The following is a 12,892-nucleotide window of genomic DNA, read 5'->3' as shown; positions in this document are numbered from 1 at the left end:
ACAATGATCAATTTTAACAGACATGGCTCTTTTCAACAGTGAGGTAATTCATACCAGTTCCAATAGTCTTATGATGGAGAGTCATCTGCACCCAGAGAAAGGACTGTGGGAACTGAGTATGGATCACAACATAGTATTTTCACCCTTTTTGTTGTTGTTTACTTTCTCATTTTTCCCCCTTTCTGATTGGATTTTTCTTGTGCAACATGATAACTAGAAATATGTATAGAAGAATTGCACATGTTTAACATACTGTATTACTTGCTATATAAGAGGAGAAAGGAGAAAGGAAAAAAAATTGGAATAGTTATTTTGCATGGGTGAATGTTGAAAACTATGTATGTATTTTAAAATAAAAAGCTTTATTAACAACAACAACAAAAAAAAAAGATCCAAAGTACAATGCTAAAGACCCATACACAAGAAAATATTTATTATACCTGTTTTTAAAATAGTAAATAGAGAAAAAGTAGATGTCTTCCATCTACAGAGAACTGTTAGTTAGCTATGCATGTATGTGTTTATACACACAGATATATGGATATAAATTTAGATGTAGATATGCTTCTGAGACAGAAAACCTGACACATAAACTCTCCGAAAGTAACTTAGGCTCCCAAAGTCCAAGGACTCTCCAAGACAAGTTGCAAAGAAATCGCAGCCAATATATATCAGAAGATGTTCCTCTTTGTATCTAAAGTTCCTAAATAAGTTAATTAGCATAGGAAGATTAAAGACTAAAAGTAAGTCATAAGTCTAGGAGTGGGAAATAAATAACAAGATAAACAATATACACAATGACAATATAAAAGCAAAGAATAACAGCAATTTAAAAAAAAAAAAAACTTGTTATATAACTATAAACATTAATCCCATCGCCAAAAAGAAATATATAAATTTACTTTACTTTCTCCTTAGAAGCATAAGAGGGTTATATATGTGGAATACTATCTGTACTGTTGCACTTGTTTATTCTTTGTCTTTAAAGAATAACTCTTTAGGAGGGGAAGGCATATATTGAAATAATGAAGATTTAAAAAAAAACCAAAATTTTTTTAAAGAAAAAAAAGAGAAACAGTAAGCATGTTTATCACTAAAAGAAGCTCTTAGGGGGGGGTTGAGATAGTGATGTGTCCCACACAAAAGTTAATGAATTAAGTTCAAGATGAAACTAACAGTACCCTAATTTAGCTAGTTATTTCTCACTTGGATTGGAAGTGATTGTAAGGGCATAGCCAAGTTAATATAAACTTGGTCTCCCTTGTTTACCTTTTCCCTATTCTACTGTTTCCTTCAGAGTGTGGATTTACTAAGGATGTACTGTGGTAATTATACCGAGCATGTTGTGATTTAGGAGGAGTAAGAAGAGTGACATTTTTGTAGGTTTTATTTCACAGTGAACTAAAATTACTAGACCTAACAAATATCAAAAGTTGCTTTACTGGACAGCTAGTTAGTGTAGTGGATAAATTTAGCACCAGCCCTGAAGTCAGAAGGACCTAAATTTAAATCTGGCCTCACTTAACATGTCCTGGCTATGTGACCCTGGGCAAGTCACTTAACCCCAATTGCCTCAGGAAAAAAAAAAAAAAGTTGCTTTACAAAATGTAACCAGATCTTGAAAGGAAAAACTGCTGGGTCTTAATACAAACACAAAATACAAATGCCACCTTTCAATCTACATTGTCAACACACTGATACATTCACAAAAGCTTCAAAGTGTAATGTCTCAATTTAATGATACTTCTTCAAGTTTAAATTGTCTACATCACTTAAATATAAAAGCAGACACGCTCTGTAACTGTGTTTGTCATTTTTCAGGAAATGGAATAAAATTAGAATCAACAAACAAAAAGTTTATATAATTTCATTTTTAAATATATTAAAAAGAGGTATTTGACAATACTGGGTTGAATTAACCTCTTTTTTGTCTGTAAGGTAAAGAATTGCCTCAATTTTACTACTGAAAAGATTAACTTTTCAACAAGTCCTTCCCCTTTCATTAAAAAAAAAAAAAAAAAAACTAAAGGGAAACTAGAATTATAACTCCTAAATTTTCTTTTTGCTTCAGCAGATTCTACTATCTTTTAATTAAGTATTTTATCTAGTATTAGTTTATCAAGTTTCTTGATATTTGAAAATATCTTTCTGAAATAATAACTGTTCAGTTCTTTTTTTCAGTCATGACATCATTTGGGGTTTTCTGGCAAAGACGGTGGTTTGCCATTTCCATCACCAGCTCATTTTACAGATAAGGAAACTGAGGAGAACATGGTTAAGTGATTTGCCCAGGGGCACGTCACTAGTAAGTTTTTGAGGAGGGATATCTACTCAGGAAGATGAGTTTTCCTTGACTTCAAACCAAGCACTTAACCACCTGGCTGCCACAACAAACTTTAAATGCTTTAAAAATATACCTAACTATATATTATCTACATAATGTCAAATACTACATAAAATATTTTCAAATTATGTAAAATAAATTCAAAAAACTTTCAAAATAATTTCAATTTTTGATTAGGTTCACTGTTGTACACATATCCTTTTATTTTCACAGTAATGTTAAAAGTTTGCAACTTCTTTAAGAGCAGCTTCAAGTTTTGTCTTCTTGTCAAAAGTACTATTTAACAATGCTTTGTGGTCAGTACACTTCAAGTGTCATAGAAGCAAAGGAAAGAATTATGAGGGCAATGTTTTAATCACTTTCCCTAATCTCATTAACTTGCCACTTTTTCCACTACCACAAGAAATTATTGTTATTTCAAGAGGGAGGGAGTGGGGAATTTTCCCAATACATTTTAGTTTCTGAATTACTTTGTATCTTAAAACTTGCACACTAAAAGACGCCTTCAAAAGAAAATCGATTCTTTCAGTTTGTGTATAGAAATTTTACTGTATTTGAATAAAGGGTCGATTTCAAAACCTGTCAATTTCATAACATCATAGAATTGAGCGCCTCATAGCTACAATGTGAAGTACAGCAAGAACTTCCCACTCCACAAGTACTAAATGATACGGAAAACACAATTCAAAGCTGACAAGAAAAAAAAATCAACCGAAACAAATTAAAAAGGAACCCGTTATTTTCCGGTTTTGATTTCTAAGGCAAAAAATAAACCACCATCAATTAAAGATCACTAATGATCTCACTCCTCAGTATCCTTTAGAAACAGGCTTCAGACACTAATACAGACCATGTGTTTAGTTACTTGGCACAGGTGCAAATGTTTGCAGGACTTTGTGTTGGAACCCTAAGCGAACCTAACTCCAGAGTCGACAAAGTGCAATCACATGGAATTTGGGACACTGTTTCATCTTCATCAATAAATCCAGAAATGATTAAATCGCTGATCTTTATATGGGGCAAAACACACAAGCACGGGTTCTCAGACGGAATAAAAGACAGTTATCACCTAGTACAGTGAAGTTGCACCCTTCCCTGACACACAGGTGCAATTTGGACCCTATCCTGTCCACCCCCCCCCTTTTTTTTTTTTTTTATTCCCTCGAAGGCAAATTTTAACCTGTCTCCGCCAGCCTTAAAGTAAAAGAAGCTAACAGCTGGGTCTAATCCAACTGTGCCGGCCGCTATCCCCAAACAAACATAAATACATACATACTTCTCCCTCCTCCTCCCTACTTCTTCTTCCTTACCTGCTGGAAGGCGCCCTCCCGCCGAAGATTCTTAGGGTGGTCGAAGTGCCCTCGGTCCAGCATCAGGTACAGGGAAAAGATCACCACGCAAAAGATTGCGCTACCGAACACGGTGAACTGGCGGCTTAACTTCATCTTCCAGTAAGAGATGCAAAGCCTGCAGACCGACAAATCCCGCTCTTCTCTCCCCCGGCACAGCACAGGGAAATGAGAGGGTTTAAGCTAGGAGGCAGGGAACCGGGGCAGCCCACCCAGCTGTCCGCACATCCAGCTGCTCCAGCCGCTGCCTCCACTACGCCAGAGATCAAGGATCAAGGTCCCCCCGCCTTTGGCGCAAATCCCGCTCACGCCCCTCTCCCCTTTTCCGTCAACTTCCCTCCTCCCTTCAGAGGCCGCGCAGAGAAGAGAGACAACCGCTGGACTGGGGTGTGCAAGCGCCCGGGAAGCACGCGAGGTGAGGGCAAGGAAAGGATACGTCTGGAGCCGGACGTCCTGCTCAGGGGCCGGTCCAAATCGGAAGGAAAAGTTTGCGTGGCCCGGACCCAGCTGGGCAGAGGGTGAGTGGTTCCCCACAGCCCCAGGGGCGGAGCCACGCCGGGAAGAGGCCGGGAAGGTGTGGAATTCGACCCGCAACTTAACCCGAGGACTCGCAACCCAAAGGACCTCGCCCTGCCCGCGCCGCCCCCGCCCGGTCTCTTCCTGCCCCGACCAGGGCTTCAGCGGGAGGTGGAGTCTTTAGCCAATAAGGAGACGGCGTCCAGAGCCGACCAGGGTTAGACCCCCGGTAGCCGGCTCTCTCCCGCCCCCGCCCCCCTTCCCAGCCTCCTCCTCCTCCGGGGTGAGTAGAGAGGTGGAGGGGGGCGGGCAGACCCACCGGGACAGAAAGCGGGAGGGGAGGAAGGAGGAGGAAGGAGAGAAGGAGGAGCGGGAGGAGGTGGTGGTGCTGATGGTGGTGGTCCCGGCAGTCCTGGCGTGACTCTCACGCCGGGAAACCCACTGCCTCGGCCGAAACAAGCAGCCTCCACTAGCACCGGAAAGAGTCCGTCTTAAGGCGCGAAAGCCCCGCGGCAGTCACTGGAATGAGTGGCGACGACGGTCGAGACGGCGGCGGCGGCGGCTCCAGCAAAGCCAGCCGAGGCTGTCGGTTCAGGCAGCGCCAGCGGCTGGAGAGCCGAGCAGCGCGCCCCGCCCCCTTCCCCTACGCACAGGGAAGAAATGGAAAAGGACCCCGCCCCGCGGAGACCAATCAGAGCCTGCCGCGGGCCGAGACTCTGCCTCCGCCTCCCCTTCCTCTCCTCCCCACCCCCACCTCTGTCTTCTCTTCCCCTTCCCTCCCCCCCCACCTCTGTTCTCCTAGCGGTGCCCTGACTTTCGGGGAGACTTCTGATGGCCTTTGTGATGGAAGAAGAAAACGTAGCGGAAGGCTCAGGAGATGCCCTTGTCGCGGTTATCGCCGCTTGACTTCCCTCCCCGGGTTTCTGACCTTGGTTTTCCGGGCCTGCTAGCTCAGTGGAAGGGAACTTGCTGATCAGGGTGGGTAGTTAGCGAAGGGAGACGTTTGGAGGTTCCTTCAGTTGAGATTCATTGATCTTTTCTTCTCCAGGGTATGCCTTGCCACCCATCTGCACTTCGTTGGCTTGCGGCAAAGGGGGGAAGGGGCTTTGAGCAAACTGAAACAAGTTCCCCAGCACCGCCTCCACCTACACACTCACACCTGCTACACATTTTTAGAAAACATGTTCCATAGCTCGAACGGAGCCTAACTGCACGTGCAGCTTCTTAAAGATGCACGAAGGGATGGCTGCTAGAGAACATCCTTCTATGAATTAGAAAAGTGACACTATGCCCCAGTTGTTGGGGGGGAGGGGGGAATTGTTCTGTTGTTTGCGTTGGTTGGTTACGGGAAAGGGGATTGTTTTTTGATCTATGAAAGAGCATTTCTCATTGTTGGTCCTCTGGCAGGACTATTACAACACTGGATAGTAAGGACCAAAACTCAAGGGGATGTCCTTCATGTTAAAAACAAAAATACTCAGATTAACAGGCACATACCCTTGCAACTATCTAAGCTACTGGGCAGATTTCTTTCCTCTTAAGTTACAAAAGTAGCATAAAAACATAGTTTAAATAATTTTGTAAAATAATAATATACCAGAATCAATGCCCATTGTCTATCATATGTTTTAACCAACCGATTTTATTTTATTGTAAAAGGAACTTCTGGTGCAGAACTGCAATTACCGAGCAAAACTTGTTTCATTTTGCTCAAAGCCCCTTCTGTCCCCTCCTCTCCTCCGTTGCTGTAAGCCAACGAAGTACAGTCTAGAGGTTAAGTGCCTTGCTGTGGTAAAAGACATGTCTTGAGGGTTACCAAAAATGCAATGCAGTTTTTCAGGATTTAGTCAGTCCAAGCTCATTAATCATTAAAAATGAAAAAAAAAAAAAAAAAAAAAGGACTAAGGATAGTGGATTTAGATGACTCTCAGGATATCCCAGCCTGATCTGTCTTCCCTCCTAAATGCACATTTTCTGGTCTTCAAAATCATGCCAAAAACACCATTCCCATGCTCCTTAAAGACAGGAACTTTCTTCTTAATTGTAATATTTGTTTCTCTTAGCACAAATCAAATGCTTTAAAAGTACCTACTGCCTTCCTTTATTTTAGAAGGGAGATATTAAACAAGTAACTGACACAAAATTTATACCTGACTAAAATGCAACTCTCACTAAGGCTCTATATTAATGTTTCAGATACCACACAGTTTGGGGAAAACAGCCTTTGAGCCCAGTTTTCTGGGATGCCTTTTGTTTGACACTTAAACACTACCTCACTAGAATTCTTGAAGTTAACAAAGCATAAGGAACATAAGATATTTAGTAAATATTCATGGTTCAGTGTCAAGTGGGAAAGCAGGAATTTCCCTTTTGATTATAATGTAAAATTGCTATTAAAACATGCTATAACATGAAATTTTAGATATAGTTCAGGAACTCTTTCTTCTCAATGAATGACTAATTTCCAAAGTAATGTTACAGAATCAGCCTATACTAGCTATATAAATCTGAAAAATTTAAAGAGAGCTGTGGAAAGTAAAAAGAATAAAAGAACAAAAGCTTGATTTAAAAATTAAAGTAATATAAACACAAAGTAACATTTATAGTTATATATTTAATATTTATGTAGTTGCAAAGAATTTGGATCAAAAGAATAATCTACAGGTCATGAGAAATATTAAGATTCTTTTTTTCTCTTTCATAAAGTATCTTGTTCTTGACGATGGCTATGATTTGCTATATCAGAAATAATTATGATGACATTTTCTTTTACCTACAAACGATAATTCTTTCTTAGAAAGTGAAATAATTTCTTTTTTATATATTTTCTTTGGTTATTTTTTTTCCCTAGTACATTCTGATCATCCTTGAAAGTTTTTGGCTTTAAAAAAAAAAAAAAAAAAAGTATTTGGCTTTTACAATTTTTTTCTGGTATTCACAGTATTTTCTGATTCTGCTGCCCTGATGTGTTTTCTATCAGTTGAAATTTATAAGCACATTTTTTTCCTGCTTTACAGAAACAGTGAGCAAGTAGGCTCTCCTAAGAAATTTCCACAGAAGTTTAGGAATTGGGGCAGCTAGGTGGTGCAGTGGATAGGGCACCAGCCTTGAATTCAGGAGGACCCCAGTTTAAATCTGGTCTCAGACACTTAACACTTCCTAGCTGTGTGACCCTGGGCAAGTCACTTAACCCCAGGCTAAAAAAAAAAAAAGGAAGTTTGGGATCTCTCAATCATTTTCACTCTTGCTTGAGCCAATATACCTCAGATAAAAGCCACCCATTTCCTTTCCTTAATTCTCACTTTTTTCTATTGGCCTGAATTCTGATATTAGATGACTTTGTTTGGCAATAAAAAATTTAGACCACTTATTTAGTAGCTAGTTAGATATATCTGTAATGATTTAACTAAAGCAAATGATGAAAAAAGCAAATATTTTTGTGTTCATTTCTAACTTGTATTTAGTTAGATCAAGTAGAGCACAGATAAACCCACCAAAAAAAATAAAATAAAATTATAATTTGAGTGATAAATTGACTAATTAAAAAGTAATTTGACCAATGCCATGATAAACAAGAAAAAAAAATTATCTCTAACAAATGAAGTGAGGTTGACAGAGAAAGCTTGAAGTACTGATAAGATTATAATACTTCCCTGAGACAAGCAGGGAAGGGTTCTAATAGGGACCAGTTTGGCCTTACAGTCCTATCCTTGTGGAGGTCTTGAGAAATCTCACCTTACTATATATCCAATTAGGAAGCTAATATATGATGTCAAACCCCCAAGATTAAATTTTCCCAAAAAATTACCCATTCCCTATACCATGCTTGCTAAGATTCCTTTTTAGGAATCTTTTGTTCTAATCCTTCAGTCCATGTCTTGTGGTATCTTTCCTCTTATAGCTAACTAGCTCTTTTAGGGTGCTAAACTCCTTAGAGTCAAAGGCAAATTCCAACCTCATAGCTTATTCCCTTTCTCCTGGCTTGTGAATTCTCCTAGGTGAGTGAAACCAGGTCAAGTTTTCTCAAAAAGTCTATGAAATGGAGTAAGTCAGACTAGGCCTAAATCACATGATCCCTGTTCCCCTGAGATCTGCAGAGCTGGGAGATCAGGCCTTGGGCCCAGGTTGCTGGAAGTCACATGATCTCTAGGCCTAGCTGTCTTTAAAGGTCAGACCCTAGGTCAGGAAGTAAGATCAAGTGAAGTGACTCTGGTGAGATTAGTGGCAGTTTAGAGAGTTGTGGGAATCCCCTTTTGGTCAACGCAGGTCCTTTGTGAAAGAATTCACAAACCCGAACTATTGAATGGCAAAAGGGAAGTTTATTATTGGATGAGAAGTCAGCTTTGCTAGGAAGACTGACTTCCAAGTGGCAAAGTCCTATTAAGAAATGGGAGGCTGGCACTGAGAAGAGAATGTCTTCACAGTGGGCAGGAGTCCTGGCAGCTTTGCAAAGCATACTGCTTTGGACATTCTGCAAAGAATGAGTGAGCAGAAACCTATTTTGTGAGCAGATCTTGGGTGGGGAGTTGGTGGCAGTTTGAGCTGATCAGACCAGCATCTCCCAATAGAATGAAATTACTTTGAAGGCTTTTTCATCCAGAATTTGAATGGGGATTTGGCTATCAATGGGAGGAGGGGGTGATTTGCCTTAGAAAAGGCCAGACAGGAGAATATGCTCTCTCTCATAGATTCTTTGGAGGCCAGGAGTCAAAGGGGGCAGAATTTCAGAAATTTAATTTTACAGATCAAAAGAGGACAGTTTTTTACAATTTACCCACAGGAAGCAGACGTTGGTGACCATTGGCCAATGATGATTACTTCCTTTTAGTTTATCTAATGAAAACACTTGAGTCCTTTGTTATTTAACCAGTTTTATTATTTCTGGCTATTATTTCAGATCTAGCACATGTTGGGACCTGAGATGCCTCCTGGGTGTGCTTGGGCCTCTTCCTGCAAGGACTAAATAAATGCTCTCTCTTTGTCCCTAAAGATGTCTATGATTAGTCAATTTGGGGAAGGGGGTTTAGCAACTAACACACATAGGGAATTTATCTTTTCCCTTGCTAATTGTTAAAACCTCTTTCCTTGCTAACTATTTGCTCTCCTAGTACTATTTCATATTTACCACTCCTGGTGGCCATTTTACCTCTTCATTTTGTCCAGAATCTCTTCTCATAAATATAGGCATATTTGGCAAAGAGAATGCCCTTGTGTTTTGCACTTTAAAACTAGTATTTCAAACTAGGAATTGCTACTGTTAAAGGGTGAGAGATGCCCTAACAGCGATGGGGTCCCTAGGCCAGGGTCACAGGATTTTGCAAAAGAATTCACTGTCCTGATTTCCTGGGAAGGTTTTTGGGGAAAAAATGGGTTTATTTTCACTGAGAAACAATTTCCTCATCCAGCCACTTCCAGATAGGAATTAGCAAAGGTTTGGGTTTCATAACCTTGATTATATTTAGGTTTCTATAGCCCTGGGCTAGGGAGCCATCTCCAGATAAATTGAGGGACTAATCAATAATGGGTAGTAATTATGCCCCAGGCCAAGATCTCCAATTGAATTGTAGGTGGAAATTATTGTGGAAGTTTCCCCTAGGAATAGGAAGGTAGGGTTACTCCCCAAAGTTGGGAGGGGTTAGGGTTTTTCCAACTTAGGTTCACCTCCTAAAATATCAGGAGGACACAGTTCCTATTACCTCATCATTTGATGCCCAATCTCATCCTAACAATTTTATAAAAACCTTCAAGTAGAGAATAAATAATGATGTAAATAATTTAGGGTTTTTTTGGTTTTGTTTTTATTTTGTTTTATTTATATTAAACTTCAAAATAGATTAGTTTCTCCAAAGACTTTAAAATAACCAAAATACCAAGTACTACCTCTCCTTTTGTAATCAGGAATGGTGGCCTGAGATTTGAAAAGAATTTTTTGTTCTTTGCCCTTAGCCCTCCCACTGTAATTTTTCCCCTTTTAGATGTAAGTTCTTTGGGAGCCAGGACTGGCTATGTAATGAGGGGTGGAGATTGATGTCTCATAATTTCTATAACATCGAGTTAATAAGGAATCAGGGGAGGGACTTATGCTTCAGAATAAGAAATAATATGCTGAAATAACTGTATGGATATGTATACATATATTGTATTTAGCATATACTTTAACATATTTAACATGTATTGATCTACCTGCCATCTGGTGGAGTGGGTGGCAAGAAGGAGGGGAAAAATTGGAAAAGAAGGTTTTGTAAGGGTCAATGCTGAAAAATTGCCCATGCATATATCTTGTAAATAAAAGCTATAATAATAATAATAAAAAAGAAATAATATGCTGTCTTTGGAATTTCAAAGCTGTGTGACTACTTATCTAGGCACCCATTCTTTCAAGAATGTAAAATAAATCATACCTGCATTCAGCAGTGAGTCAGTGGAGTTCTGGGTAAGATATTTTGTTTCTTACATATATTATGAGTCTGGAATGGGATAACTTAATTTTAGATAGTTTTTCTATTATCATAGAAAACTCCCAAATCGTAAACAAAACACATTATTTTCCCCTTATTTTTTCCTACAGTATCTAATAATACAGTCATCTTTTATATAATAAGCACTTAGTTGATATTTTCTGAGTAGGAAAAATTTTAAAATACCTCAAATAATGTGTTTCTTTCCTTAGTGATATACCAGCAGTCACATAATCTCCTTGCTAAATTAAGATGTGGTAGCCAATGACAGTAACTTTAGGGTATAAACACATTTGAAAATCATTAAGGAAAGGAATAGTTTCATATATAAAGGAACTCCTAAATAAAGAAACTCTTCCAAATATTCTTAATTTGAGATCAGTGAACTTTTTAACAACTGTCTTTTTTTTTTAAATATTTATTTAAAACTAAATATAAAATAAGAAAAAAAAAAAAAAACAAAGATAGAAAAAGGAAACATTTTTAATTGTCATGTGCCCAGCAGAACATTAGGGAGGATAATACATGTAACAAATTTCAATGTCAAGAAAGCATAATAGAAGAGATTATATTTATGACTATCTTTGCTTTCTTATAGGTTATTTTTTTGTTCTCTGTTGTGTTCTTTTTCATTTTTTTCCCTTTTCATCCCCCCATCTCCTCCAAGCAGGCCACAGTTGAGCATAGATATTTATATTTTTATATTCACACATACATATATATACACATTTACATATGTAAACATACATCTACAATAATATTAATATGGCTGACTGTAATATTGATTTCTCTCTTGATTGAATCTTTAAAGTTTGACTTTAAGATCAATAATTAATAGCACTCTTTTTTTTCTAATAAATTCTACTACTGCTCATTGCTAGTGTATTTGTGTATATCTCTTTATTTCCCATTCCTACTAACTCTTCTATTTAAGTTATATCCCTTAATTTGCCCAGCCATTACTTAACTTCTCCACCCACGGATCCCTCCCTTATTTTCCTTCCCACTCACCCTTTTCCTCCCTCTCTATCACACTCCCATTAATCTAAATATCCTTCTGTACCCCACCTTTTCCAACTGCATCTTAATATATTTAGGGAAGTTTTATAATTCTATGAATTTTATTTTTTTGCCTTTATCATTCTGCCTATCATCATTCTGAGGAGAAGTCTTTAGGCTTCTGCTGACTGCCAAAGAGTTCATAGACGCAAAAAGTCCCTTCATACCAATACAAGTCAGCACCTGTTCTGCAATTTACAGTCTTAAAGAGTTGCTGGGGGAATTGTTTAGTTACTTGTCCAGAATTACATTGTTTACTAGAGGAGAGAAAATGTTGCAAAATATTTGTGTTCCCAGTGCTTTAAGAACTTCGCACATAATAAAGTCTTATCTAGTCATTGATTTATTCATTATTGGGAATGACAGAACATGAAGACTAATCACACAAAAAAGTGAAAAAGCAGTTGAGGGAAAAATAAGAGAGAACTTAATTTGAGACCCAGCTAACATTACTCCCAAAACTTTTATAAATAAAACTAAAAAGAGTACAAAATAAGGCAGATCTTCTAGCACACTATTGAAATCTGCAACTTACAACTTTTCATTTTCATTCCACAGGTCTCACTACTTATACAGTATGATTATCCTTGCTGAAACTATATAGATTGCTTTGATTGGGAAAAAAAAAATGATGAAGTCTAAGATGCTCCTCAAGGTTTGTCTTTCACTCATACAGTAGTATTCCTTAGTCGCTGTGACCAGACCATAGGTATAGATTTAGGAAAGACACCAAAAAGGTAGGACACATGCTCAACAAAAGTAAATATGTAGGCTATGCTCAGCAAAGTCCAAAAGAAGAGAAACTTTTTACATACACAGAGTTTCTGTCAAATCAACCAACACTTAATAAAGTACCTTGTTATACAATCACTTGCTAAAAATACTTTAATTTTTGTTGTAACACAAATCAGGACCTCTTGAAATTTTTCCACTCATGACCTGTTTTCACTTGAGAAATTTTTATGTGACCCTGGGTATATAATTTTACAAAATAGGTATACAGATCAAGCATTTACTGATAATAAATCAAAATTTCATAACTCACACTTCAGTTACTAGACCCTATGTGGGGTCGAGACCCAAAGCTGAGGAAGTAGAAGACTGTAACAAGCTCTACAGTACTAGAGGGTCTCATCAATTAGAACTTTGGCCACTCAAAATAAATC

At 38.3% G+C, this 12,892-nt stretch overlaps 1 protein-coding gene across 1 annotated transcript in view; it reads right to left on the bottom strand.

Annotated features, from left to right (window-relative positions):
* MAN2A1 (mannosidase alpha class 2A member 1) overlaps positions 1-4,794 on the bottom strand; it is a 169,898-nt gene extending 165,104 nt beyond the window's left edge. Inside the window, exons 1-2 of the mRNA XM_074281943.1 lie at positions 4,529-4,794; positions 3,655-4,467 (exon numbers count right to left, since the gene is read on the bottom strand). Of these exons, the coding sequence (XP_074138044.1) occupies positions 3,655-3,789 (135 nt within the window). The 5' untranslated portion in view covers positions 3,790-4,467; positions 4,529-4,794. The remainder of the gene's footprint in view (positions 1-3,654; positions 4,468-4,528) is intronic.
* Between the last annotated feature and the right edge of the window lie 8,098 nt (positions 4,795-12,892).

Source organism: Sminthopsis crassicaudata, chromosome 1 (genome assembly GCF_048593235.1).
Source record: "Sminthopsis crassicaudata isolate SCR6 chromosome 1, ASM4859323v1, whole genome shotgun sequence".
Lineage (NCBI taxonomy): Eukaryota > Metazoa > Chordata > Mammalia > Dasyuromorphia > Dasyuridae > Sminthopsis > Sminthopsis crassicaudata.
This window is presented reverse-complemented; position numbering and strand designations above follow the sequence as displayed.